We start from the raw sequence: 26,684 nt of genomic DNA, 5'->3' as shown, positions 1-26,684 counted from the left end.
ATCTTTCAAATTGGCGACTTTTACGTATGCTTCGCCGTTTTTCTGTTGGACTAGGATGCGGGCTACAAGAACTCCCTTCTTCACAGCATCATCTTCCTCTTCATAACTCGGTTCTATCAGCTGAAGTTAGCTCAATTCCGTTTTTCTATCCAAATTAACTTTAACGATGGTCTCTGATCTTGCAGGTAAGTTGACATCTTCTTCCAACGTGACTTTCCTCACACGCATATCTTGTTCGGGTGTCATCATAACAATCTCGTCTTGTCCAGTCTTGACCAGTCTATTCTCCAAATCCAGCTGGAACTTGTGTTGCTCCATAAGATCTAAGCCCATTAAGACGTCATCAGTTATGTTGGCCACAAAAACGGTATGGTTGAAGACATGCCGCCCAAGCTTCACTTCAGCTTCATGGATTCCCAGAACAGGCATTGACTCACCAGCGGCAGTTTCCAATATAAACTTTGTACCAGTGTCGCTAATCCTGCAGTGTTTCACTATGTCCGGCCTTACGATAGTATGGCAAGAAGCGGTATCAACAACCATTTGGCAATCCCGGCCGCAAATCTTACCGGTCACTATTAAGCTGGTGTTTTCGTGCTGAAGACGGGCTACTTTAATTATGGTTGGTGGGGCTTGACAGTGTTGAGTAGCCAGCTTTTGCCCCGGAAAATTGGCTACTCTTCGTTTTCCTGGTTCTGCATTCTTCTAGGTTTGCGGCACTGCGATTGAATGTGCCCCTTTTCTCCACAGTTCCAGCATTCCAATGACCGAGTAAACGTGGTGGTTTGAGCGTTTCGGTTGTTCTGACTTCTTCTATTTAACGCTCCCATTAGTTCTTTTCGAAATGTCTCCAGCTGACGATTCAAGTCTGACTGAGTGATTGTGTGATCTGAATTGGAATATCGGTTTCTCGGTTCCGGTGTAAGGCTTCTGACTTGACGCACTCGAGTATGTCCTCGTGATACTTGCTTGACCGCCTCAAACTCCAAAGCGTAGGCAAGAGCATCATGCAATGTTTGGCATCTCGCTAATCGTATTGCTTGCTCTGTGTCACAATCTTTAAGACCTCGTACAAAAGCCCGTACTGCCATTCGCTCTCTAATGTCGTGAGAGGCCGTTGGATAGGCCAGACAAACTAATCGAGCAATGTCGGCTTCATACTGTTGAAGTATTTCCGTGCTTCTTTGGGTCCTACTAGACAACTGAGCTTCGTATACTTGTTCTAGGTGCTTATTTCCAAATCTCATCTCTAAATGTTGGATTAAGTCGTCGTAGTTTTTGTACTGGCTCTCGTCCAAAGTCTGCAAAACCTCCAGTGCTTCTTCTCGAAGTGACAAAACCAAGGCAGTGGCTTTGTCACTTGATGTCCAATTGTTGGCCTCTGCGGCAGCCTCAAACTGTTTTTTGTAAACCTGCCATGAGGTCTTACCGTCGAAAACTAGTGGCTTAATATTTGAGCAGACACTAGAACTGGCGACTACGGTTGGCTTTGAAGACTTTTCCTGTAGTTTGTCAAATTCCTCTCGCAAGGTCTGAACGGTCTCCTCCATACCGCTTATCCTCTCATTTACCTTTTCTTCCAAAATTTCCATCCTGTTGTCCATTTCTCCTTTTATTTCATTTATTACTCGGTCTAATTTTTCTTCTTGTTGTTGAAACTGGTCTTTAATTTGGTCTTGGCTCACTTTCATTTCTTCGAACTTTTGGTCCTGACTTGCTTTTAACTCCTCGAACTGCTCTTGACTTATTTGGCTTGCTTTCATTTCTTCAAACTTTTGGTCTTGGCTTGCTTTCATTGCTTGAATCATCTCCATAAGTTGTTTCATTCCTTCATCCATTTTGGCGCTTTGTTGTCGTGTACTCACAGGCATTCAACACACCTTCTGCTTTTGTCGGTTTATTCTGTCTTCCTCTGGATCTCTTCTTCGATTCTCCAATCCCACTTCTGACACCAAATGTACCGTCGTACTCCTTAATGACACACTTCTTGTACAACACTGTATATTGTTTACAAACAATAAATTGACACTGACACTTAACCTCTTAATCTGACAACTTCGACTTCACTACAACCATCAACTCAACAACTCACTAACCAGGCCTGGTTCAGCTGCTTATACAGGGTGTCCCACGACGAAAGACCTCGATTGATATTGGAAAAAGTATAAATAGGAGAGTTTTGAAAATTTGGTAGGATACTGATGTGGGCATGCCCAATCCAACTAAAATATTTTCAAGATGGTTGCACTTCCGCTTATACCGGAAGTCGATCACAACTTTCTTATTTTAAATAGAACACCCTATATATTATTACATATTTGGATTCCTCACAAAATTCTGACCAACTTTTGTATAGAATGCCCTATGCCTATCTCTAGCCGTTTTCGAAATATTTGATGTTTTTCCAAAAAAGTGACAGTTGCAACGCTCAACATATTTTTGTACTATGTTAAAACCGTATTTCATTTTGCAATGAAACTTTGGGTTATTGTAAATAAAGGATCGTTTTATTAAACTGAGGGTGCGTAACGACTCATTTGTATACAGGGTCGTCAAAAAAAAATCATAAACTTGCCACTAAAAAAAATGAAAAATCTCAAGTTTTTTAAATGGAAACCCCCATTTTTTATGACGGAATCATTTTGAGCATTAAAAATTACTATAAGTTTCAATTTACTTGCCTATACTTAAATCCAACCCATTTCGTTTTATTTGAGAATAAACATTTTTTTTATTAGGCTGCATGGTTGGAATTAGCTGGTACTCTAGTTGGCCATGCTTTTGACACACGGTGATATTGGAGAACTGCAAAGCATGTTATGTTGAGCGTTGCAACTGTCACTTTTTTGGAAAAACATCAAATATTTCGAAAACGGCTAGAGATAGGAATAGGGCATTGTACACAAAAGTTGGTTAGAAATTGCAATTTCTACATTTGTATTATTAAGGATTGGTTTTGTTTTAATAGCTTTTATCTTCACAGATCCCGTATTCTTAAAATTTTCAATTATTTGCTTGACAGCTTTTGGTGATGGCTTTGGTTTTTCTGGATAACGAGCGGCAAATACCTCACATGTTCTACTCACAACTTTATCACATTCTCCGTAAATAATAAACAGATTCAAGTAATCTTGGTTTGAATAACGTAACCGCGACGGCATATTTGCAGTTGTCAAAACACTCGTCACTAGTGTTATTAACATGCTCTGCAGGTCTCCAATATCACCGTGTGTCAAAAGCATGACCAACTAGAGTACCAGCTAATCCCTACCATGCAGCCTAATAAAAAACATGTTTATTCTCAAATAAAACGAAATGGGTTGGATTTAGGTATAGGCAAGTAAATTGAAACTTATAGTAATTTTTAATGCTCAAAATGATTCCGTCATAAAAAATGGGGGTTTCCATTTAAAAAACTTGAGATTTTTCTTTTTTTTTAGTGGCAAGTTTATGATTTTTTTTTGACGACCCTGTATACAAATGAGTCGTTACGCACCCTCAGTTTAATAAAACGATCCTTTATTTACAATAACCCAAAGTTTCATTGCAAAATGAAATACGGTTTTAACATAGTACAAAAATATGTTGAGCGTTGCAACTGTCACTTTTTTGGAAAAACATCAAATATTTCGAAAACGGCTAGAGATAGGAACGGCTAGATAGAGGCATAGGGCATTCTATACAAAAGTTGGTCAGAATTTTGTGAGGAATCCAAATATGTAATAATATATAGGGTGTTCTATTTAAAATAAGAAAGTTGTGATCGACTTCCGGTATAAGCGGAAGTGCAACCATCTTGAAAATATTTTAGTTGGATTGGGCATGCCCACATCAGTATCCTACCAAATTTTCAAAACTCTCCTATTTATACTTTTTCCAATATCAATCGAGGTCTTTCGTCGTGGGACACCCTGTATAGGCTTCCATGGTTTCTAGAAAGTTCCCAAATATTCATGAAATTGACTTTCTCTCTCACACTCATTAAGCTATAACATAAATCTCTCTCTATATAAGCAACGGAGCCAGGATTTTCTAGAACACAGACAAAAGAATGTAGAACGTAAACAAAGCAACGTAACATACAGGGATAACAACAAATAACTAAAGAAATCCTAACTAATAATCAAAAGTTCGCTTCGCAACACTATTTACAAATAAAAACTTTTTGCACTAAAAATCATTTAAAAAAGTGTACTTTTAGGTACGATTTGATAAAAAGATTTTTTTTTGAAAAAAGTTTTTATTTGTAAATAGTGATGCGAAGCGAACTTTTGATTATTAGTTAGGATTTCTTTAGTTATTTGTTGTTATCCCTGTATGTTACGTTGCTTTGTTTACGTTCTACATTTTGTCTATTTCTTTTTTTCCTACTTGTCACAGTTTACAAGAAAATTACAAAGTTATCAGAAATAACACCTCAATTTGTCTATCAATGTGCAGTATGAAAACAGTTACAGTTTATTTTACTTCTTTTTCAATGCTGGAAACGGACACACCAGTAAACTTACGACCCTTTCAAAATATGAACATAAAATGACTATACAAAAATACTAAAACAACACATTTTTTATATAAAAACAATAACTAATAACACTGAACCACAAATAAACAAAAACATAAATAATTTTTTTTAAAACCATTCTTTACCTATTTTTTTTAATCTTTGAAGAGGCTTTGTCAATAGAAGGTTTTTATAGTAGTTTACTGGTGTGTCCGTTTCCAGCCTCGAAAAAGAAGTAGAATACTTCGAAACGTCGGCGGTTTTTTTTTTTAAATTTTGAAAAAGTTTGTTTTTTTATTTTTAAGAAAAAAAAACATTGCTGCACCAGAATTCTCAGTTCTATTTCCTAACGAATGGGCAAAGTACGTACACACACCGGCAAAATTAGGGGAACGGTCAAAATTTACACTTAGTTTAACATCAAGTTTCTCTGGAACTCTTTGCCCGATTTCCTTCATATTTTTTATGTATTGCTGCTTGATTTTTCATGAATACATCTGCCTTATTACCATTTTTAAATGGTTTGTCTTTATGTCATATAAACGGACGAAAAGAAAGGAATTTTCTCACTTCTTCAATCACTTTATAACATCAAATTGTGACCCGTTTATTTCTGAACATTTCCTTTTTTTATTCGCTTTGATATCTCAATTATTAGAAAAAATACAGGGTTTGGAAGAAAAGGTGAATATTTATCTTAATTTCACCAACGTCGACACTCGAATTGGATATGAAATTCATGTCGTTTCTCTGAGAATATTGGTCATGTCACACTTTTACCTATCAGCTTATTGTGTAAAGAATGCTTAAAAGTATACAGGGGTAATTAAAAAGTCCCTTTTTTTGCATCTGGTGAATGTAATTTTAATGCTTCCTTCACACTTTATCCAGGCTTAGGACTGGTCCAATTTTGGAACAATGTCTGGAGAACATGCCGGCCACGCCATTGTTCTTATTCCGTCGACATTCAAAAAGTCGGAGACAACGAGCCTTGTGAGGGCGGTCATTGTCGTGCATTAGCAAATAGTTTTCTCCGATATGGGGTACGACATGCTCTTGCAGAACATCGTGAATGTATCCATCTGCATTTAAAGCTCCATTAACAACTACCAACTCTGTTCGTGCCCCTAAGCATATTCCACACCAGACCATCACTGAGCCTCCACCATAGGAGACAGTGGGAGTAAAATTAAATTGTTCATCTTGTTCTCCTCGGCGACGATATAATCTTTCCCTGCCGTCGATGGAATTAACACAAAATCGACTCTCATCTGAGAACAAAACATTGGCCCACTGATCATTTTTCCAATTTTCGTGCTCCCTAGCAAAGCCTAGTCTGGCCACACGATGACGTCGCTGGAGTAATGAAGCTGTCTTGGTTCTATAGGCGTTCAAACTAACTTCCTTAAGCCTTCTGCTAATGGTCCGAGCACTTGTTCTTCTTCCAGTTTGCTTTTTGGTTGCGGTACTGTTTTACGCCTATTTAATATTGTTTGCAAGACTATGAATCTGTTATCTCTAGCCGTGGTTGACCGTTTTCTTCCTTGACCTCGTCTCCTCACTATTCTCCCGTTTGTCTCCAACGCCTTACATTACGAATATGGGCACGAATGACGTGCGGAGTTCGGACACCAAGCAAGTGTAAACATGACACTTTGCTCAAGAGTTAGGAATAATTGTGAAGTTGAAAACAATTTTTTTCTACCAGGAACACCATACTTTATTTATTTTGCTCCATAAATATAAATTCCGTTTCCATTTTTTAATATTGTTGACTTTGAAGTTTATCATACCAGCTTGTCACATGAACAGTTTCATTATTTTATTAAACAATAAAACCTATTGTTCTTTGTTCAAAATTAAGTTACTGGCTGGATAAAATTTCGTCTTTGTTGATTATAGGAATTATATAATACTGAAATAAACTTAAAAATGTAATAAAATCAGCACCGATACATTAAAAAAAAAGTGGTGGTGGATGCCACTGGTCCAAAGAATTAAGTCCTAAAAATTCGAAAGGACTTTGAAGAGATTGTTTAACCTTACATGGTATTCCAAAATTCCATCGTTGGAGCTTTTACCTTGTGGAGAAAAACAGACCGTTCTGAAACATTTGGAACACCCTGTATGTGTTTAGTTGTGACAACAGGGCAAGGTAATAATTTAATTTAGCTTTATAATCTGGATTATGTTAAAACAATTAGCATAAGCCTGTTTTTCTTTTTTAGAATACGCCAGAGAGTGTGGCACAGTTTCTTCACAAAGGGGAAGGTTTGAATAAAACGGCCATCGGCGATTATTTAGGTGAAAGGAACGATTTCAATGAAAAAGTTTTGCAAGCTTTTGTAAACTTGCATGACTTTACCGACTTAATTTTGGTCCAAGCTTTAAGGTATGTGGATTTGCTATTATGAAATTTACACACTGTCAATGTTAAAAATGTTCATAATGATAAGCTTTAAACTAGCATAGAAGTGAATGCAATGTGTTTTTTTAATTCAATATACTATCACATCAAGCATTTTTAAAATCCAAAATTTGAGTTAATGCATAGTACAGTGCAAGTGTCTAACTAGGAATAAAATAATCAAGACATGGGCGTTGTTTTAAAATATGCTATTTTAAATTGCGCATTTATGTAAGGAAATTTAATACATAGTGTCCCAAACTTAAATTTTATCAGATTTAAATGGAATCTTATTTTCTTTATGGATATTCTTAAAGAGTATTAAGCTACACTAGCGTACTAAGTGTCAAACTTTTATCCCTTGTTCAAAAGATATTTAACAAAAATTTAGGATAACAACAAAACAGCAAAATGAAAAGACAACCTAATTTATCAATATCATATCAAGTATATTTCATATGTCATATCTTAAAAGACATTGACATTGTTATTTACCTAGGTCAATAAAATTTTATTTTTTGTTTGGTTTGTGCCAGACTAGAACTAGAGATTATTGACCTAGGTCAACAATGACCATTAAGGTTAAAAATATTTTTTCCGCTACTAACATAATAAACATACCATTATTGACCAAACATACCACCGTGTCCATACCATTATGAATTAGTAACTTGAGAAATTAGTTTTCTCTACCTTAATGGTCATTGTTGACCTATGTCAAAAATAGAGTCTAATCTCTAGTTCTAGTCTAGCACAATCACAACAAAAAAGGAAATATTATTGACCTAGGTAAATAATAATGTCAATGTCCATTAAGACATCTGACATATGAAATATACTTGACTTGACAGAGTGAGAGCAAGTTGTGAGAGCAACAAAAATAACTTTGAATGAATGTTCTTGGTAATAACATAAGAACCATTTACCAGTTTTGCTTACCTAGTTTCAAAGATTTACAGATTTTCTTACATTGAACAGTGTTTAAACTAGTTTGCTGTGTGTTGTACTTTCCATGACAAAATGTTCTCACCAATTGGTTTAGGCTGGACTTGATTGTGTATAAAAAAGCTCTATCTATACATATCTGGATCAGAAATGAAATTTTTTTTTGATTTTTCACTCACAACTTGCAATCAATTACACGAAACAATTAAAAAAATAAATATTTCTTACTGCATCTGCATACGTTTGTGTATAAAACGAAAACCGCTAACGCCGCCATTCAAAGTGGCATTTTAGGCTTTCTTGTATAGTTGGGTTGTCTCTTCATGTTGTTGTTTTGTTGTTATCTTAAATTTTTAAATTTTCAATAAAAGGACCATCAAAAATATTGTTAATAGTGGAAAAAATGCTATATTATCCACGGTTTAGACAGCTTTTATTAACTTCGTCGCTTCGCTCCTCGGGATTTTAACTTGACATACGGTCAATAATAGTATATTATAAACCTAGGGACTAAAGTGGTTTAGTACCCTTAGCGAATTGTAGCCCGACCGTAGGGAGCAAACGTTTCGCCGCGGGATTAAAAGACACTTTAGTCACGAGGTTTATATATTATTTTATGCACTTTAGAATGCGAGAAACTAAAAATAAAAAAAATTACAAAACTAACAGTGGTTACAACGGTACTCTCGTATTACTGATAGTTGTTATTGATTGTTGTTGGCATGGTGGATTCACTTAAAATTTATTGTGCCCTGGAAGTGTTGCTATGGCACAAAACAAATGTCAATCAGTTGTTATCAAACGGTGAGTCCAGAAAAATCGTATTTTTTGAAAATGAACATTGAAGAGGCCGCCCAAGAGGCCATCGCTAGCCTTCTTCCAGAAAAATCTCGCGAGGCTTACAAAAAACAGTTTCTTGTTTACCAAAAATGGTGCGTTGAACAGAATGCAGAGAATTTTACGGATGAAAATTCTGCGGGATTAAAAGTGTCTCTTTTATCCCTCAAATGAGTGATTAAAAGTGCACTTTTAATCCCTAAAGTGCATAAAAGCTTCTGTCTAAACCTTGGTTAATAATATACTATTTTTTTCATTATACTCTATTTAAAAACTAGGAGTGATTGTGAATTATGTTGGCAATTGTGGTCAAATGTGAGTGGCCAGTTGGCGATATGATTTACATTTACACAGCAAAATTCATAAATAAACAGATTATGTCAAAAAAACACCAGGTCGGCAACCATTTGACCATAGATTAACACACTAGATAGATGTTAATCTCCGTGTTAATAAGGTGAAGCACTGTATGTATGCAATCTGCGCCATCTGTTGGTAGACTTGCATAAACTGGTATTGGCGGGCTTTTTGAATTAAATTAAGTCTTTCTTTCATGTTTTTTTTTTCAAGAAACAGGTAAATAAAACAAAGTCCAGTGTATGCAAAATATATTATATATATTTTAAGGAAATGAACATACAAAACACCTACTCTACAAAAATAGTAAGCTTTTGGTTAGTAAGTTGGTGCAAAACCCAAGACCTTAAGACTATAGTTAAGAATAGATCATAAAACTACACTTTATACATAAAACATTACTATTATAAATAACATGCACATGCAAATATCAACCATTGTATACCCATAGGTGTACCTCAAAGGTCTTTAAGAATGTTTCAGATATGGTTTTTTTGGTTTTTGGTTGTTTTTTTTTGGTTTTTTATTTTTTATTTTGCTTCTTTAAAACGTGAAACTTACCAGAAGACAGGGATTCATTCTTGGAAAAGATGGAGGAAGTTGGAAGCACATCTTGATTGGGATTGCCTGTTGATGGATTACTTTGTGAAAATTTACTTAAAAAAAATATATATAAACCTAGGAATACTTAACAGGTTTATAAATATTATTCTACTGGATATGCACAGATACCTGTATGAGAATTTGAGGATTAAAGAGCGTATGTAATTTGATTTGGTTTGTGCATGTCAAACAAATGTTTGGTCCTGTTCATTTTTGCTCGTTTTTTTGGTGAATACGTGCCTAATAATTATAGATATATCAAATCAGTTCATTCAAACGTAATGTGGTGACGCGGGATATGATATAGCTAAACTTTTGAAAAAAACAAACTATACCAAATAATTATATGTATTCATATTTACCAGAAGTTGGTGGTCTTTGATCTGGTAAGTTCTTTAATTTTTCATAGTCAATGGAGGGGATTTCAAGAGATTCTGTGAAACAAACATTTCAAATATTACAAGAACGAAAAGTATATAAGTCCATCTTCACATTTTCACACAGTGGAGGTGTTAGGTAAGTGCAACGAAAGAGCACTCACTCAATTTCCACATTTTTTTTTATTAGATTTTAAATGGATATGCCCAAAATGCTATCAGCAGTTTTTCCAGGAAACAAAACCTCAATTAAAAAAAAAATACTAATACTAACATGCGCGACATCACTGTATAGGTATATTTTTATTTGAATAAAATTACTTGGGGAATCTAGGTCCTTTGGTACTTGCTGGCAAGGACTTGGTAAGAACCTTGAAGAAATCACTCCCTTTTTTTAGCATGCGTCTGTTATATGGGTTAAAGTCTTCAGGCAAAAAGTGCTTTTCACACACATAATACCTGAAAATACATTTCAGTTTCATTTTTATCTACTGTACCTTATTTCTATTAAGTACTACTATTAGTAGTACCTAGGTATAGTGCAAAACTAGGGTATTAAAACAGATACATTTATTAGTCAGTGAGTCATAGTGCTGTTTAAACCCACTTTATGCAAAAGAATACATTAGTTTTCCACTATACTTACCAAAATAATCGTCATATACTAAGGAGCTATGTTGAGTTCTACAAATCATTAAACTTATTTTCTCTTTGCCTCCTTGAAAACCTCTAATAGTAATCCTCTTACTACCTTAACATTATAACGAATAAAAATGAACTTTACTTGAGAACTTACCTGCTATAAATTTCCATATTAGAACAAAGAAGTAAAATAAATAATCGTCCTAAAAATTGTTTCCACAGTGAAAAAGTAACACTGTCTTTTTCCGGGTTAGGAAAACGAAATCGTCGGGAATGTTTTGAAGGGCTGCACCCCTTTATGGTACATCCCGCCTTGCCCATAGTGACAAAATTCTTTGTAAAACCCAGCCAAAAGCTAAAAAGAAAACTAAAAAAACCTATTGTGCAAAAATTGCACAAACGAAAGAAAACATTATAAAAACACCGCGCACGAATTAGCTAAGAGTATAAATCACAGCTATAAATTAAAAACTTCAACCGTAATATCAATATTTTAATAAATAGACTTGTCTAAAAAAATTTGAATTTGTCAAAAGTTGTTTACATCCATTTCATTTTGTTTTGCTTAACCACAAAACCATCTACAGGTAAAAACAATACAGTAGCTCCCCCTGGGTCTCGAAAGAAACCAAAACAAGGCTTCACATTGCCTATATGAGATTAGTGGGCCTGCACTTGACTTTTCAGGTTAATCACTGTCAATTTGTTTCTTTTATCAGCATCCTAAGTGGGCTATCACACCAAAGTTTCATGCGACGTGCGACGTGCTGCCCGAAATCAGGAAGCGTGCTACTTCCTTTAAAACCTGTATTAATTAATGGCCGGTGTAATACCGGAGCAGCGTGGCAAAAATGCGACGTGGCAACATGCGACGTGCTACTCAAATATAAAGCAAGTTCTATAATTTGTGGCCTTGCCACGTGCTTCCTATTTGCGCAGGCACTGTTTGACTTGTTTAGAAATCATAAAAGGGGAGTAGCCTTTCTTCTACAGTAACAATTCTTCAATAATTTTCTAATCTTATATCTACATTTACGGTTTTTTAAGATCAACGAGTTTCTGGGATTCTGCCTTTTCTATCCGGTAAAAAATTTGAAATGTTTGAGGAAGCGCTTATAGCTGTTAAGATACAATAAATGTATATTCTTTCTACGATATGGTAAAATATTCTATTTAGTATTTTTTCCCAACAGATGCCTGGTCATAAAAGAAGACGCGCTTTGGTGTTATGCGACTTTGGTATGAAAGTAAATCGGGAAGATGTAGTTTGCGATGTGGTTCCTGCCTCCAGGCAGCACGTCGCAGGTTGCATGCTACTTTGGTGTGAAAGCCCACTAAAGTTTCTTGTTGTATCAGAGTAGTTTCAAGTTGTTTTTGAGTCTGTTTAAACTTGCCTGGCAGTGTATTGATATCACAAAAAGTTATTTTTAAAAATATGTAAAGTTAATAAAAACTTTTTCCACTTTTAGCCAGTTCAAATCCGGCTGGAGGCAGAAAAAAATATTAATTAATGTGTCCAACGCCACAAACTTTTGCTTGTGTATGTCAGGCTTCTGCATTCACTTCTCCTAGTTTTTTTTAATAGGGTATATCATAATCTCTATTCTTATTTTATTTTATTTTCTGTAAAAACCCATTTTCACAAAGTACATACAGGGTGGCGTAATAGTGTGACAAAGTCCCATATTGTTGTTGCTTTTGATTTTTCGAAAAAAATCTTGTAAAAGTTGATCAGAATCATTTGGTCTACAACATAAAAATACTTTCGACTATACAGGGTGTTGCGTAAATGAGGATAAAAAATGTTTTTTGTTTTTTTAAATTAAAAAACACCTTGTATATTTTTGCATATTTAGATTCCTTGTAAAATTCTACATCGGAATCAGTTTTCATATTTGCATAAAATGGCGGCGTTGCCAACTTGTTTAACAAAACAATCAAATTTGGGGCAAAACATTAATCTTTGTTATCGGCAATAACTGTGTAATGACTTGTAATAAAGTAATGAAAATTGGCCTAAAGGAAGTCAAAACTGTAAGTAAAAGCTTAAATAGGCGTAGAAAACATTGCGCCATACAAGGTGTTTTGTACTCGGTGTCCCAACAAGCCGTGCACGTGCCGTGCAGCGCGGCTGTTTCTGGAAAACTATACATAGTATGGCTACGAAATAGTATATTTTCGACGACTTACTTTGAAAGTACCTCATGTACGCTTCCATTTAGAAGCAGAAAGGGGTTATTTGCCGCGCGCGAGCAGAAAGAGAGATTTTCTGCTCTAGAGCGTTTTCGCTTTCTACTAACAATCTACTCACCAACTTTTTTCGGCGTTTCCATAACAACGCTTGACATACCTGTTTGAAATAACCACATTCCGTCAAAGTGATTTATCGGTGACAATGAGTTCGAGCGACGAAAATGATGTGAGTTGTCCTTCTAATCCACCCCACAGCAGTCGTCGAAAAAATATCGTCTATATTTCGAGCCAAAAGTACTTTTGCCGCTTTTACATGATTGCAGCGTTCGGCTTCGCCTCAAGCTGCAAATTTCATGTGCAAGCGGCAAATATATACTTTCGGCTCTTAATATAGAATATACTATTTTCGACGACTTACTTTGAAAGTACCTCATGTACGCTTCCATTTAGAAGCAGAAAGGGGTTATTTGCCGCGCGCGAGCAGAAAGAGAGATTTTCTGCTCTAGAGCGTTTTCGCTTTCTACTAACAATCTAGTCACCAACTTTTTTCGGCGTTTCCATAACAACGCTTGACATACCTGTTTGAAATAACCACATTCCGTCAAAGTGATTTATCGGTGACAATGAGTTCGAGCGACGAAAATGATGTGAGTTGTCCTTCTAATCCACCCCACAGCAGTCGTCGAAAAAATATCGTCTATATTTCGAGCCAAAAGTACTTTTGCCGCTTTTACATGATTGCAGCGTTCGGCTTCGCCTCAAGCTGCAAATTTCATGTGCAAGCGGCAAATATATACTTTCCGCTCTTAATATAGAATATACTATTCATGTGCAAGCGGCAAATATATACTTTCCGCTCTTAATATAGAATATACTATTCTATATTAAGAGCCGAAAGTAGATATTTGCCGCTTGCACATGAAAATTGCAGCTTGAGGCGAAGCCGAACGCTGCAAATAAAGCACAAAAGGACAATTCACATCATTTTCGTAGCTCGAACTCATTGTCACCGATAATTCACTTTGACGGAATGGCTTTATTTCAAACAGTTATGTCAAGCGTTGTTATGGAAATGCCGAAAAAGTTGGTGAGTAGATTGTTAGTAGAAAGCGAAAACGCTCTAGGACAGAAAATGATTCACTTTCTGCGCACGTGCAGCGAATGAAATGGAAACGTACATGAGGTACTTTCAAAGTCAGTCGTCGAAAAAAAATTTTGTGTTAGTAAATGTGGCCAAGGGAAGATGCTGGAAATTATTTTCAGCTTTCTAAGTCCACCACTAGGGGGCGTTTTGATATCACTAAAATAAAAAATGTCCAAAAAAACTCTGAAAATTTAAATGGATAGGTATAGTAAAATTCTAATAAAAGTAATCCCCTGTTCTCTACGAACAATTTTCCTATTTAACTTTTTTTTCTCTCTTCAAATAAAGTGGTGGGAGTAGTCCAAAGTTTGCTTTGAAAGAAATGAAATATCTCGAAAACCTCTAATCATAGAAAGTTCGTTTTTGCGGCATTTTAACGAGCATTTTCTGTCCTGTAGAGTCTCCCAAAACAATGTTCCATTTAGTTTTCGGTCTTTTCAAAAGAGGGCGTTTTTTCAAAAATTGCACTTTTATCTTAGATATCTCGAAAAAATCAAATGCAATGGTATAGCTTCCTATTACTTATTCCATAATCAATCAGATTATCTATCGTTGTGTGAAAACTGCAGTATCCTATCTCTTTTGAAAAACGAGATATTATTGAAAAATCGTAAAGATTAGCCTTTTTACAGTTGTAAACATTACTTTATTAATCAAATTAGAATATTATATGTTGCATAGGGTTTGATTATAATGGCAGTCATTAGTACACGCAATTCCGTTTGCCCAAGTTAGGAAATTTGAAAATCGGTTAATTCGATTTTTTTAAATGGAACACCCTGTATTTAAGGGTTGCATATTATTCTCCTGTCAATTCTCTTTAATTTTCATTAAGATGTCTCTATACCTATCTTCACTTGTTTGAGCGCTTTTCTCATTTTACTAAATTATTGCCCAAAAAAACGCTTAAAAATAAATTAATAAATTTAAATATTACTTTCGAAGTTGGTCATGATCACGTTACATGATTTACCATACAAAATGTGACATAAAGACGAGCTAACATATTTACGTATTTATTCATTATGACACATTATTTCCAAATCATTAATTTAAATTATTAATCTTTGAAAAATATGGTAAATTCAATTGTATTTAAAAATTTTGAATATGACACTATGCATTTAGTTATCATAAAGTGTTGAGAATTTAATTTTGGTCAATTTAAAAAGTAAAGGGTCAATGACTCATTTCCTTTAGATTTGGCTTATGTGTGCAATATTGCAAAATAAAATATGCTAGGTCTATTGAAAATTTGTAATTTATTAAAATTCTGTGTTGAATATCTAGAATTTTCTCGAATGCAAAGCTCAAGACGTTTCTAAAAGGAACGATTTAAATTTCGACACATTTCAACAGTTATACTGCGAAAACAATTTCGTATTCGAATCTTCATGTCTTCTCTTGTTGCCGGTGATATTCTGTATACTTGATCTTTAACAAATTCTTATACAGAAAAATCAATTTTTGTCAAATCTGGCGACCTAGGTGGCCAAGCAATAGGACCTCCTCTTCCAATCCAACGAGCTTGGTATGTATTATTTAAAAACTTGATGATTGGCCTCGTATGATAAACTGGTGCTTCATCATGGAGAAACCACATTTCCAGTGGAATCTCAATTGCTCTTTCAGCAAACAGTCCAGGCAGGTAATTCCCCGGTTACTCTTTGCTCAAAAAAGTAAGGACCTATTACATTATCGCCGATAACTCCACCCCAAACATTTAAAGAGTTTTGAGTATTATATCTAAGAAAATGTGGATTTTCTGTGGCATAATATTGAAAGTTATGCCTATTAACACTGCCGTTTCGGTGAAAAGTAGCTTCATCTCCAAACAATATACGAATTTTGTTTTGAGCCTACACACAAAACTCCAGCCTACTCTGGTAGTCCCCAACATGTAACTCTTGATGTAGTTGTATGTAATAAGGATGCATTTTATTATCTTTCAAAATGCGCTGTACCACCTGTATACTAGAAAGCTTAAAATGTCACTTTTAATGGCGGCGTTAGCGGTTTTCGTTTTATACACAAACGTATGCAGATGCAGTAAGAAATATGTATTTTTTTAATTGTTTGGTGTAGTTGATTGCAAGTTGTGAGTGAAAAAATTAAACAAGATTCATTCCTGATCCAGATATGTATAGATAGAGCTTTTTTATACACAATCCAGCCTAAACAAATTGGTTAGAACATTTGTCCTGGAAAGTACAACACACAGCAAACTAGTTTAAACACTGTTCAATGTAAGAAAATTTGTAAATCCTTGAAACTAGGTAAGCAAAACTGGTAAATGGTTCTTATGTTATTACCAAGAACATTCATTCAAAATTATTTTTGTTGCTCTCACAATGAGGGATGCTTTAAAATGTAACTCACATACCTGTGCATGTAGCAAGATCTAATAAGTTTACTGTACTAGAAAGCACTAGTACTTACCATTGAGTAAAGTATTGGAGTAAAATCATTCCACTTCAAAGTGTTCAACCACTGTTGAGTTAGATCCGGTTTTTTGTAAAGTAAAAAATTGACACGGTTGGGCTTTATCCTGAATTGCTGTTACAATGTGGCTTGAAAAACTTATGAACGACAGCAAACAAAAATAACTTACGCAAACCACCTCAAGTTTTGATTTTAAACCGTAAAAATTCATCTAATCCTCAAAAAACTCAATTTCTACAATACAAACTGTCACTACTATTCCCGCCATATTGGAATTTTTGACAAGCACCTTCTAGGCTTTTTAGTATAGCAGACGGTCGCTGTACGCTTCTTCGATCAACATCGGCCTGCTGCGATAGCTGCCTTTGACCAATATGCGGGTTTTCAATCACTGTTAAAAGAACATTTAGTTCATTTCCATCGGTTCTTGATCGTTTCTGTCTCTTAATTTTAGTGTATGACACACTTCCAGTCCTCTCAAAACGTTCCATAAGTTTTTCAAATGCACTTTTTTCAGGTTGCCTTCTATCGGAATATCGCTCTTGATACAATCTTTTAGTCAATTGTCACTATAGCACCCAACACGAAAATCATGTGAACCATCTCTAATTTTGAAAAATTCATATTGAATTTTCATAAATAAAACTTAGTTATTTATTAATTGCCAAACAATTAAGTAGGTAGTAGCAAATAAAATTGACAGCTGAATTGATAGTAAGTTTGACATTCATTATGTCAGTTTCATGGCAAACTAGAAAATTTAAGCAATATCTCTACGACGACCATGGCCTACTTCGAAAATAATTGCATTAATTTATTTATTCTTATGCGTTTTTAGACGATAATTCAGAAAAATTAAAATAGCGTCAAAACAAGCAAAGATAGGTATAGAGACATCTTAATGAAAATTAAAGAGAATTGACAGGAGAATGATATGCAACCCTTAAATACAGGGTGTTCCATTTAAAAAAGTCGATTTAACCGATTTTCAAACTTCCTAACTTGGGCGCTCTGCACAAAACACCTTGTCCATGCGTTTTCTACGCCTATTTGAGCTTTTACTTACAGTTTTGACTTCCTTTAAGCCAATTTTCATTACTTTATTAAACATCCTAATTTGATTGTTTTGTTAAGCAAGTTGGCAACGCCGCCATTTTATACAAAAACTGATTTGGATGTAGAATTTTACAAGGAATCCAAATATGCAAAATTATAAAGGGTGTTTCATATAAGAAAACAAAAAACATTTTTGATTCTCACTTACGCAACACCTGTATAGTCGAAAGTATTTTTATGTTGTAGACCAAATGATTCTGATCAACTTTTACATGAAGATTTTTTTTCGAAAAATCAAAAGCAACAACAATATGGGACTTTGTCTCACTATTGGCGTTTCAAATTAAGATCGCAGCGCCATTTGAACTAAAATTTATTTTTTATTTTCAGGCAATTTTTGTGGAGCTTTCGTTTGCCAGGCGAAGCCCAGAAAATAGACAGAATGATGGAGTGTTTTGCAAAACGGTATTGCGATTGTCAGGGCGAAAATAACATATTTGAAAATTCAGATACTTGTTACGTTCTGTCATTCGCCATTATTATGCTAAACACCAGTTTACATAATCCAAGTGTAAAAGATAAGCCTACTATTGAACAGTTTGTAAATATGAATAGGGGAATTAACCAAGGTCAAGATTTGCCAAAGGAATTACTTATAGTAAGTATTTTTATAGTATTACTTATAGTAAGATTGTCGCTTTTTTGGAGCACCATATACAGGGTAGTTTTTTTTAACTTGAGACAGTCAAAAATCGTATTGTGACGTATTTGAGGTATTTTTTATTACTCTATCAAAGCGCCTTCGTTGTAGGTTAAAAACAGTATTGAAATTTCACTGAAAATGAAAAAATCCAAAATCCATCAAATTCCATTTTAATGAAGGTATTTTTTGGCCAAATTTGAATCCACGTAAGAAACTAAACTGCCCGTCAAAAAGAATGGGACAGCAAAATTATTGGTCATTTTTGAGCGGCTGTTTCTTCAAATTGATTCACTTGATTTTAATAATGTTTTTGAGGATGACCTAAATAATCTTTTTGAAAGTTTCCAGGGATCCGAGTATACAGGGTGTGTTGAGGTGTAGTCAAAAAAGGAAAAATTCGGTGTAACGCCATTTCTCGCAAAAAATTGTTTTATGTTTCAAAATAACTTTAATCGAGTCTTGTGGTCAATATCTCTAGACGTTTTCGCCAGTTTGGAGAATAAGAGCCGTTTACAAATTTTATTTCAAAATTTCAAAAATAGGGTTATTTTTACTTTTCTTGTATTTAATTTTTTCGACTACTGACTTTGAAAGTACCTCATGTACGCTTCCATTTCAAAGCAGAAAGTGGTTATTTGCCGCACGTGTACAGAAAGTGAATCATTTTCTGTCCTAAAGCATTTTCGCTTCCTACTAACAATCTACCCACCAACTTTTTCGGCGTTTTCATAACAACGCTTGTCATACCTGTTTGAAATAAAGCCATTCCGTCAAAGTGACATTTATCGGTGACAATGAGTTCGAGCTACGAAGATGATGTGAATTGTCCTTCTACTCCACCCCACAGCAGTCGTCGAAAAAATATCGTCTATAATTTCGAGCCGAAAGTACTTTTGCCGCTTTTACATGATTGCACAATTTTCATGTGCAAGCGGCAAACATCTACTTTCCGCTCTTAATATAGAATAGTATATTCTATATTAAGAGCGGAAAGTATATATTTGCCGCTTGCACATGAAATTTGCAGCTTGAGGCGAAGCCGAACGCTGCAATCATGTAAAAGCGGCAAAAGTACTTTTGGCTCGAAATATAGACGATATTTTTTCGACGACTGCTGTGGGGTGGATTAGAAGGACAACTCACATCATTTTCGTCGCTCGAACTCATTGTCACCGATAAATCACTTTGACGGAATGTGGTTATTTCAAACAGGTATGTCAAGCGTTGTTATGGAAACGCCGAAAAAAGTTGGTGAGTAGATTGTTAGTAGAAAGCGAAAACGCTCTAGAGCAGAAAATCTCTCTTTCTGCTCGCGCGCGGCAAATAACCCCTTTCTGCTTCTAAATGGAAGCGTACATGAGGTACTTTCAAAGTAAGTCGTCGAAAATATACTATTACCATTTCTTTAATTCTTTTGTGAAAAAAAAATGGATTAGCAAGGTTACACTTAAAACTACCCAATTTAAGTAAAAATCTTAACCTGCATAAATCTTAGCATGTTCAGTGATTTTAATGGAAAATAATGATATTGGATAAAGAATGATCCGATTCATAAATCTAGACGTTTTCACCAGTTTGGCGATTAAGGGCAGTTTATAAAATTTATTGGTAAATTTCAAAAATGGGTTTATTTTTAAATCCCTTTATTAAAATTAAATAATTTTTTTAGATTTTTTACAAATACGGGATAATCAAAATTACACCAAAAAAATTACCCAATTTACTTGAAAGGAAGTAATCCATATTCCCACAGTGGAGTAGTGAGTGTAAGTGAAAGTAAAAACACAAAGTCGACCTCCACAAAATTGATTAAATAACTGTTATCTGCTATCTGCCCAACATGTTTCGAGTGTATCAGACACATCCTTTTGACATCTAAAATTAAAACCAATTAGACTACCTAGGGTTTTTTGATCAAGGTTTTTTCCCCCGTACAGAATAAAAAAAACATTGTTAAGCCCCTGAAAATAAGTGTCTCATACACTCGAAACATGTTGGGCAGATAGCAGATAACAGCTACTTGATAAATTTTGGGGAGATCGACTTTGTGTTTTCTTTCGCTACTTTCACTTACAGTCACTACTCCACTGTGGGAATATGAACTACTTCTTTTCAAGTAAATTGGGTACAGTGTAATTTTGCTTATCCCGTATTTCTTCAAAGGTGTACACGTGACTTAAACCGGTTTATTCACTCGAAGAGCTTAGGCCACTCGCTACGCTCGTGGACATAGTTTTTCTTTTTGTGAATAAAAAATGCTTTAAGTCACTTGCTGTATAAATGACTATTAAATCACTCTGAATGACATTCGCCTATTTACAGATGTAAACAAACATCAATGTCACATCTACGGGGCGCGGTGCAAATTTAATAGAACTATAATTTTAGTTTTTTTTATATAAGAAGTCAAAATTTTATAAAATACTGTATAAAACACGTGACTTAAACCGGTTTATTCACTCGAATAAATATGAATGAATAACAAATGGTTTAAGTCGCTTGCTGTATAAATAACTATAAACTTGCACTTAACATTATAAAAAATTTAAATTTGGCAAAAAATAAAGTGAAGTAGTAGTCCATTCTCACGCAGTGGAGCTGTACAAATACAGGGGGGACATTATTTTTGTATACTTTTTTAACACTTAGCATGTTCTTCTAGCCCCTCATGATGAGCTGCTTCTGCTCTCGAAACATGTTGAGCAATTTTTTAAAAAGGGTTTAAAACCTAATAAATTTATTGTGGAGACGACTGAGTGTTACTGTCCCCCCTGTAAAAAATAAAGTTCCTAAAATGATGATCTTTCTCTTGGAAACATAAATAAGCTGTTTAAGTTAGAGATAATGCTAACAAATCTTTTTTACCGGATTAACCTAAATAGTTCAGCAATGCTTGTATAATAATAACATTTTCTGCGGGGGTTTCTTTTATAGATACATTTTAACTATGATTGACTTGCTCTAATGATCGTCCGAATTATCGTGTTTTACAAGTACTGTCAAATAATGACATTTCACAAAACGGATTATTAACTCAAAGCCAATAACTAAAGTAAAATTAGTTTTTATTGAATTATTTTGTCATTTACCAAGCAAATCATAAGTTACCACTAAAATCAGAGCAAACGTACTATTTGGTGGGCTAAAAATCCAATATGGCGCCCATAAGAAAAAAGAATGATGATTGACAAAAAAACGAAACGTCGTGTGGCAAATTTGAATCCGTCATCGAATAGCTAGGAAAAAGTGGCAATGAAAAGATGCTTTTAGTTTTGGGATATCTCTTCAAATAAGGTTAGAAATAAATAAAAACAAAAAGTTTTTAAAACAGATTTTGGTTGAGCTTTGAATTGCGCAACTTTGTCCCAATTTAAACCTTCTCGTATCTCTTATGGTTTCTGAGATCCCAATGGTGAGGGTCGAATTGAATTATCCTGTATAGTAAGTGTTATGTGGCAAAAATCAAAGAAAATTTAAGAGAAAACACGAGGTTGACAGATGTCCTGTCTTTTAGTGTCATTTGATATCTGAAATGGCGTATACCGCGTAAGGTAAAACTTAAAGTCAATTTTGACATAAACGCAAAATCTTTAAATACGTACGTCATTTTGAGTATTACGTATTACGTCTGCCTGCCACTTAAATTATATACTATCTAATTTACAATATTTTGAATTAGATCATCAACAATAAAAACATGTTTTGGTTATTTTTGCGAAATTGCAAAACTGAACCGTATCACATCATACATCACAGTAATCAGAAAAAAGTGCTCTATTCAAAAATGTAAAAATCGATTATGGAGCCCATAACGGACTTCAATATGATACTGAAATTTTAAGACGGCATATTATTCATAGGTTATATCCCGAGACGTTCAAGTTTTATCGGGTAAACTGTGCATAGGTGATTTTTTGCAAAATTTTGCTTGGAAAATGATTGAGACTAAATAATTCGACTTTATTTAGTCGAAACCATTTGCCTAAAAGAAAAATTTTGCAAAAAACCTACCAATGCACATTTTACGTGATAAAACGTGAACGCCGAGGGGTATATGTCAAGATTATTTCCTGAATATATGTGTCCTCTTTGTAGTCCTGGGAGTACAGTTTTCAATTTCTTGATCAATTTCCACAATATTAGAATTTCCAAAGCGTGACATTTTAAATCGCGGAATTTTTCACAAACTGTTTTGAATGTTTGTATTACAAACAGCGGCGTTACTATGGAGACCACCCCGGCTTACTACAGATTTTCGTTCAGCCATGTATATTTTTGTTTACATTTCAAATTGACAATCATACGTCAAAATATTTTAATTTATGTAATTATTTAATGAAAAGTACGTTACAGTGATTTATTAATTGTTAATATTGAAGAAGATAACTTAAATTTTATAAGTGCCTAAATCCCGTTTCGTTTAATATCAAATTTTCTTCAAAAAACGTATTCGAAAAAGGTAGGTGGTGTTTAATCACTGTTAAATTTTAGCAGCCAGGGATTTAATCAGTATAAAACGGTTTCCATTGGTGGAACTAGAAAGGTTCTCGGAATTTGATTGGCTGCTGGTACAATGAAGGAAATAATCGGGGGCAATACCACAAGAGCTCATATTTAGCCGGATAATTTTTGTGCTTGTCTTAGAACACTTTCTTTTTGGTGTAACTGCACGAGACCTGTTAATCACGAGAGCGTAGCTCGAGTGATTTAGCCAAACAGGTCGAGTTTTGTACCATAAAGAAAGTATGAGAAGACAAGCGGAAAAATCATCCTGCTCAAAATCTGAGCTCGAATGGTATTTGATAAGATAATTCCATGAATATAATCAATAATATAATAAGACTGCTACTGGCAGAAATACATTTTTCTGGTTCTTTTGATTTTCTGCAGTAGAACTCTATCCGAAGCGAGCCATAACCAAAACAATACGAACAAACATCAAAATTGACAGTGCCAGCAAAAATCTCAAGGTGAGACATTGCAACAATAGAAGTGTAGTGAAAATCCGTGGAAACGATGAAATCAACAGCAAAATTTATCCGATTTTTTTATCCGCTAGCAAACTCTCTTCCTTCCTTATTAGCCGATAGCAAACCGTGTTTTGATGACGTATATATGGCATTTTTTGTACATGAGTGGAATTGTCGGGGGCAATACCACAAGAGCTCAGATTTAGCCGGATAATTTTTGTGCTTGTCTTAGAACACTTTCTTTTTGGTGTAACAGCACGAGACCTGTTGTAACTAAATCACGAGAGCGCAGCTCGAGTGATTTTGCCAAACAGGTCAAGTTTAGTACCATAAAGAAAGTATGAGAAGACAAGCGGAAAAATTATCCTGTTCAAAATCTGAGCTCGAGTGGTATTTGATAAGACAATTCCATGAATACAATCAATAATATAATAAGACTGCGACTGCCTTGTACTGGCAGAAATAAATTTTTCTGGTTCTTTTGATTTTCTGCAGTAGAACTCTATCCGAAGCGAGCCATAACCAAAACAATACGAACAAAAATCAAAATTGACAGTGCCAGCAAAAATCTCAAGGTGAGACATTGCAACAATAGAAGTGTAGTGAAAATCCGTGGAAACGATGAAATCAACAGCAAAATTTATCCGATTTTTTTATCCGCTAGCAAACTCTCTTCCTTCCTTATTAGCCGATAGCAAACCGTGTTTTGATGACGTATATATGGCATTTTTTGTACATGAGTGGAATTGTCGCTGTCATTCTGGTGAAAATGCACTGCTCATATGGGACATTTAACACATGAGGGAAATATTCAGTGTAAAATTTTAGCAACTAGGGATTTATTCAGTATATAACGGCTCTCATTGGTCGATATAATAACCAACTATGTCTTACAGGTGGGAGATTTCCATACTTACACACGAATTTGTGGCACCCTATATTTTTGCATCTTTAAAAACTACTTACCATTATTTATCAATTTTTTAACACTTTTAGAGTTTGTATGAAAGCATCAAAGCGGAGCCGTTTAAAATACCGGAAGACGACGGCAATGATTTGATGCACACTTTCTTTAATCCGGACAAAGAAGGATGGCTATGGAAGCAAGGAGGTCGATACAAAAGCTGGAAACGTCGTTGGTTCATTCTGAACGACAATTGTCTATATTATTTCGAGTACACTACCGATAAAGAACCACGGGGCATCATTCCTTTAGAAAATATTTCTATTCGAGAATGTCAAGATAGGCAAAAGCAATTTTGTTTTGAATTGTATGCTAGCGGTGGTGCTGACTTCATTAAGGTAAATATTTTACATTAAGGCGTTGCCGTAAATCTAAGTATTTTGTGTATTTTCAGGCTTGTAAAACAGACTCCGAAGGAAAAGTGGTTGAGGGTAAACATACTGTATATAGAATGTCTGCGAGTAGCGATGAGGAACGGAAGGCATGGATAGAACGTCTGACACAGAGTATTAGTCACAATCCGTTCTACGATATTCTGGCCAACCGCAAACGGAAGGCTCAATTATATCCTAAAAGTTAACAATATACGGTTATTTATTGCTTTAAGATTGAGGCGTTTTAATCATTACATCCTGACCCTTTTAATAGATTTTGGTTTAGTTATTTGACTACGTGAGTACAATAGTTACATGACATTAATACAGGGTGATTCACGGTTATGGTATATTAGAAGTATCTAGAGAACGGCTCAATATTTTTTGTGTTGAGTGTTGTCTTCAAACTGTTTTTCTAAATTATTTTGGATTTTTAAATGGAACACCCTGTTTCTAATCTTATCAATCAATCAATCATCATATGCCTATTCGGTTAAATACACGTATGTATACCCTGATTATTATTACTTTAGTTGCACGTCATCAAGGTGAAAATGGGCGACGTTGTCAATGTTATAAAAAACGAACCAAAATTGAAGAATATGATTTTACTTTCAAATGTGAAATTAAAGCTGGATTCATAGTTCTAATTCGGCAAGAAGTAAGCGGCATGCAGCAAGCAGTAGTAGTAAGAAGTAGCTTTCCGCAAATGTTTCAATTCGTAGTTCGACGCTTCGATGTTAGTAAACTGACAGACTACAGATTATTTGACAATTTATTTTTTTGTTTACACTATAAATTTGGATAGAATTTTTTGTTTCTATTCTATTCATTGAATGTTTGCTGAATTTTACGGAAAATGGATTTTGTCGATGACTATTCTATTATAGTAGCTGCAAGTAAGCCAAGTGAAAACCAGAAAAGGTCGGATACTTGACAAATGACAATTCGAAAACCCACGTGAAACAGGCAGCCGCCGATGCACGAAGCAGTCAGAAGCAAGGTAAGAAATGAAAATGATTCATTTCTTGCTGCTTACTGCTTGCGGTTCGTGCGGCTTGCGCTTATTTGTCAAACTAGGAATGAAAGTGCTACAAGTATATTGTTTATTTTTAATTCAGTTTACTGCTTACTTCTTACTTCTTGCGGATTTTAAACTATGAATTCAGCTTTAATCTTAGAACCGTGTTTGTTTACATTTTGAATTCCATTTGCAGACAGGTTTGAGTGGTTTTACTGTTTTAATTAAACTTTGGAGGTACTGAGAGTGAATGAAGAGGGAAGCTTAGTTTAAGCGTGGTTAGGAGACTCTGAGTTAAAGGTTTTGAGATATGATGAGACATGTTTATTTGCGTAGACTTTCAGGTAGGGGCTTAACAATTCAATATTTTTTATTGGTTTAATAAACTTACTCATGCTAGTAAATGGTAGCTTTTAGTACTGCGGACACATTTTTAGATCAAACTATATGTATGTAAGCTTCGCACAAAAATCTAATAGAATAAAGTTGTTTGGAGCCAGTATTCGACGGTTTTGGCATAACAGACAGCTATACGTGGTAGGTTGTTGGAATGTTATTTGTCCACAAGTAAACCGTTTCATGACCACAGGAACCTAAAACAGGATCACAATTCACAACAAATTTTGAAAACGCTGATATTTACGTCAAACTTTGACACTTCGAGACATATAACGATCGGGTGAGATATTCGGTGATCGGAATATAAGCTCGGTAGCAAGAAAATCAAAAAACAGACGACAACATTGCGCACTATTGCCAACATATTTTAAGGCGCGTAATTTAAATTTCCGTATCTACGCAATGTTATTGTCCAGTAAGTTCGGTTGGCACCTGTGTTATGACGTGCAAGTAAAGTTATCATTAGAGTCCGGATTAAAAAGCACTAAAGTCGTGAAAAAAAGCGCTTAAAAAGCAAAATTGTTTTCTTCAAAAAGCATAAAAATCTGTAAAAAAGCACAAAACTCTTTCAGAGATGCAACATTTTTTTGAGTTCAATTTCTAGAAATTGTTTGAAGATTTCAAATTGCTTTAGAAGCATACGGAAGATTTTAGACTCTTTTTTGAAGGTTTTTGGACTGTTTAAACAGCATATTGAAGCTTCTGGAATGTTTTAGAGGCATTTGGAATCTCTTACACGGTTCACAACA

General features: G+C 34.8%; 2 protein-coding genes across 2 annotated transcripts in view; one reads left to right on the top strand and one right to left on the bottom strand.

The window, feature by feature from the left end:
• step (cytohesin steppke) overlaps positions 1–24,747 on the top strand; it is a 47,585-nt gene extending 22,838 nt beyond the window's left edge. The window contains exons 4-7 of the mRNA XM_081994735.1: positions 6,730–6,893; positions 17,895–18,162; positions 24,174–24,479; positions 24,536–24,747. Of these exons, the coding sequence (XP_081850861.1) occupies positions 6,730–6,893; positions 17,895–18,162; positions 24,174–24,479; positions 24,536–24,721 (924 nt within the window). The 3' untranslated portion in view covers positions 24,722–24,747. The remainder of the gene's footprint in view (positions 1–6,729; positions 6,894–17,894; positions 18,163–24,173; positions 24,480–24,535) is intronic.
• On the bottom strand, positions 9,284–12,362 carry LOC145739267 (uncharacterized). The gene is made up of 3 exons (XM_081994749.1): positions 10,824–12,362; positions 10,349–10,486; positions 9,284–10,084 (listed from the first exon to the last, which is right to left on the bottom strand). Exons 1-3 carry the CDS (start codon positions 10,988–10,990, stop codon positions 10,075–10,077), a joined length of 315 nt encoding a protein of 104 aa, XP_081850875.1. The 5' UTR covers positions 10,991–12,362; the 3' UTR covers positions 9,284–10,074.
• Positions 24,748–26,684: the final 1,937 nt, after the last annotated feature.

The sequence above is a fragment of the Ips typographus genome, linkage group LG1, assembly GCF_016097725.1.
Source record: "Ips typographus isolate SLU linkage group LG1, UJ_Ityp_2.0, whole genome shotgun sequence".
Lineage (NCBI taxonomy): Eukaryota > Metazoa > Arthropoda > Insecta > Coleoptera > Curculionidae > Ips > Ips typographus.
Note: the sequence above shows the minus strand (reverse complement) of the source record. Positions and strands in the feature narration are given on the sequence as shown.

Excerpts from the sequence above, each read along its gene's own strand:
- LOC145739267 (XM_081994749.1), bottom strand. The coding sequence starts at position 10,990 with ATGGGCAAGGCGGGATGTACCATAAAGGGGTGCAGCCCTTCAAAACAT. Across the intron at positions 10,487-10,823 it reads AATATGGAAATTTATAGCAG|GTATTATGTGTGTGAAAAGC; the intron begins GTAAGTTCTCAA and ends ATGTATTTTCAG.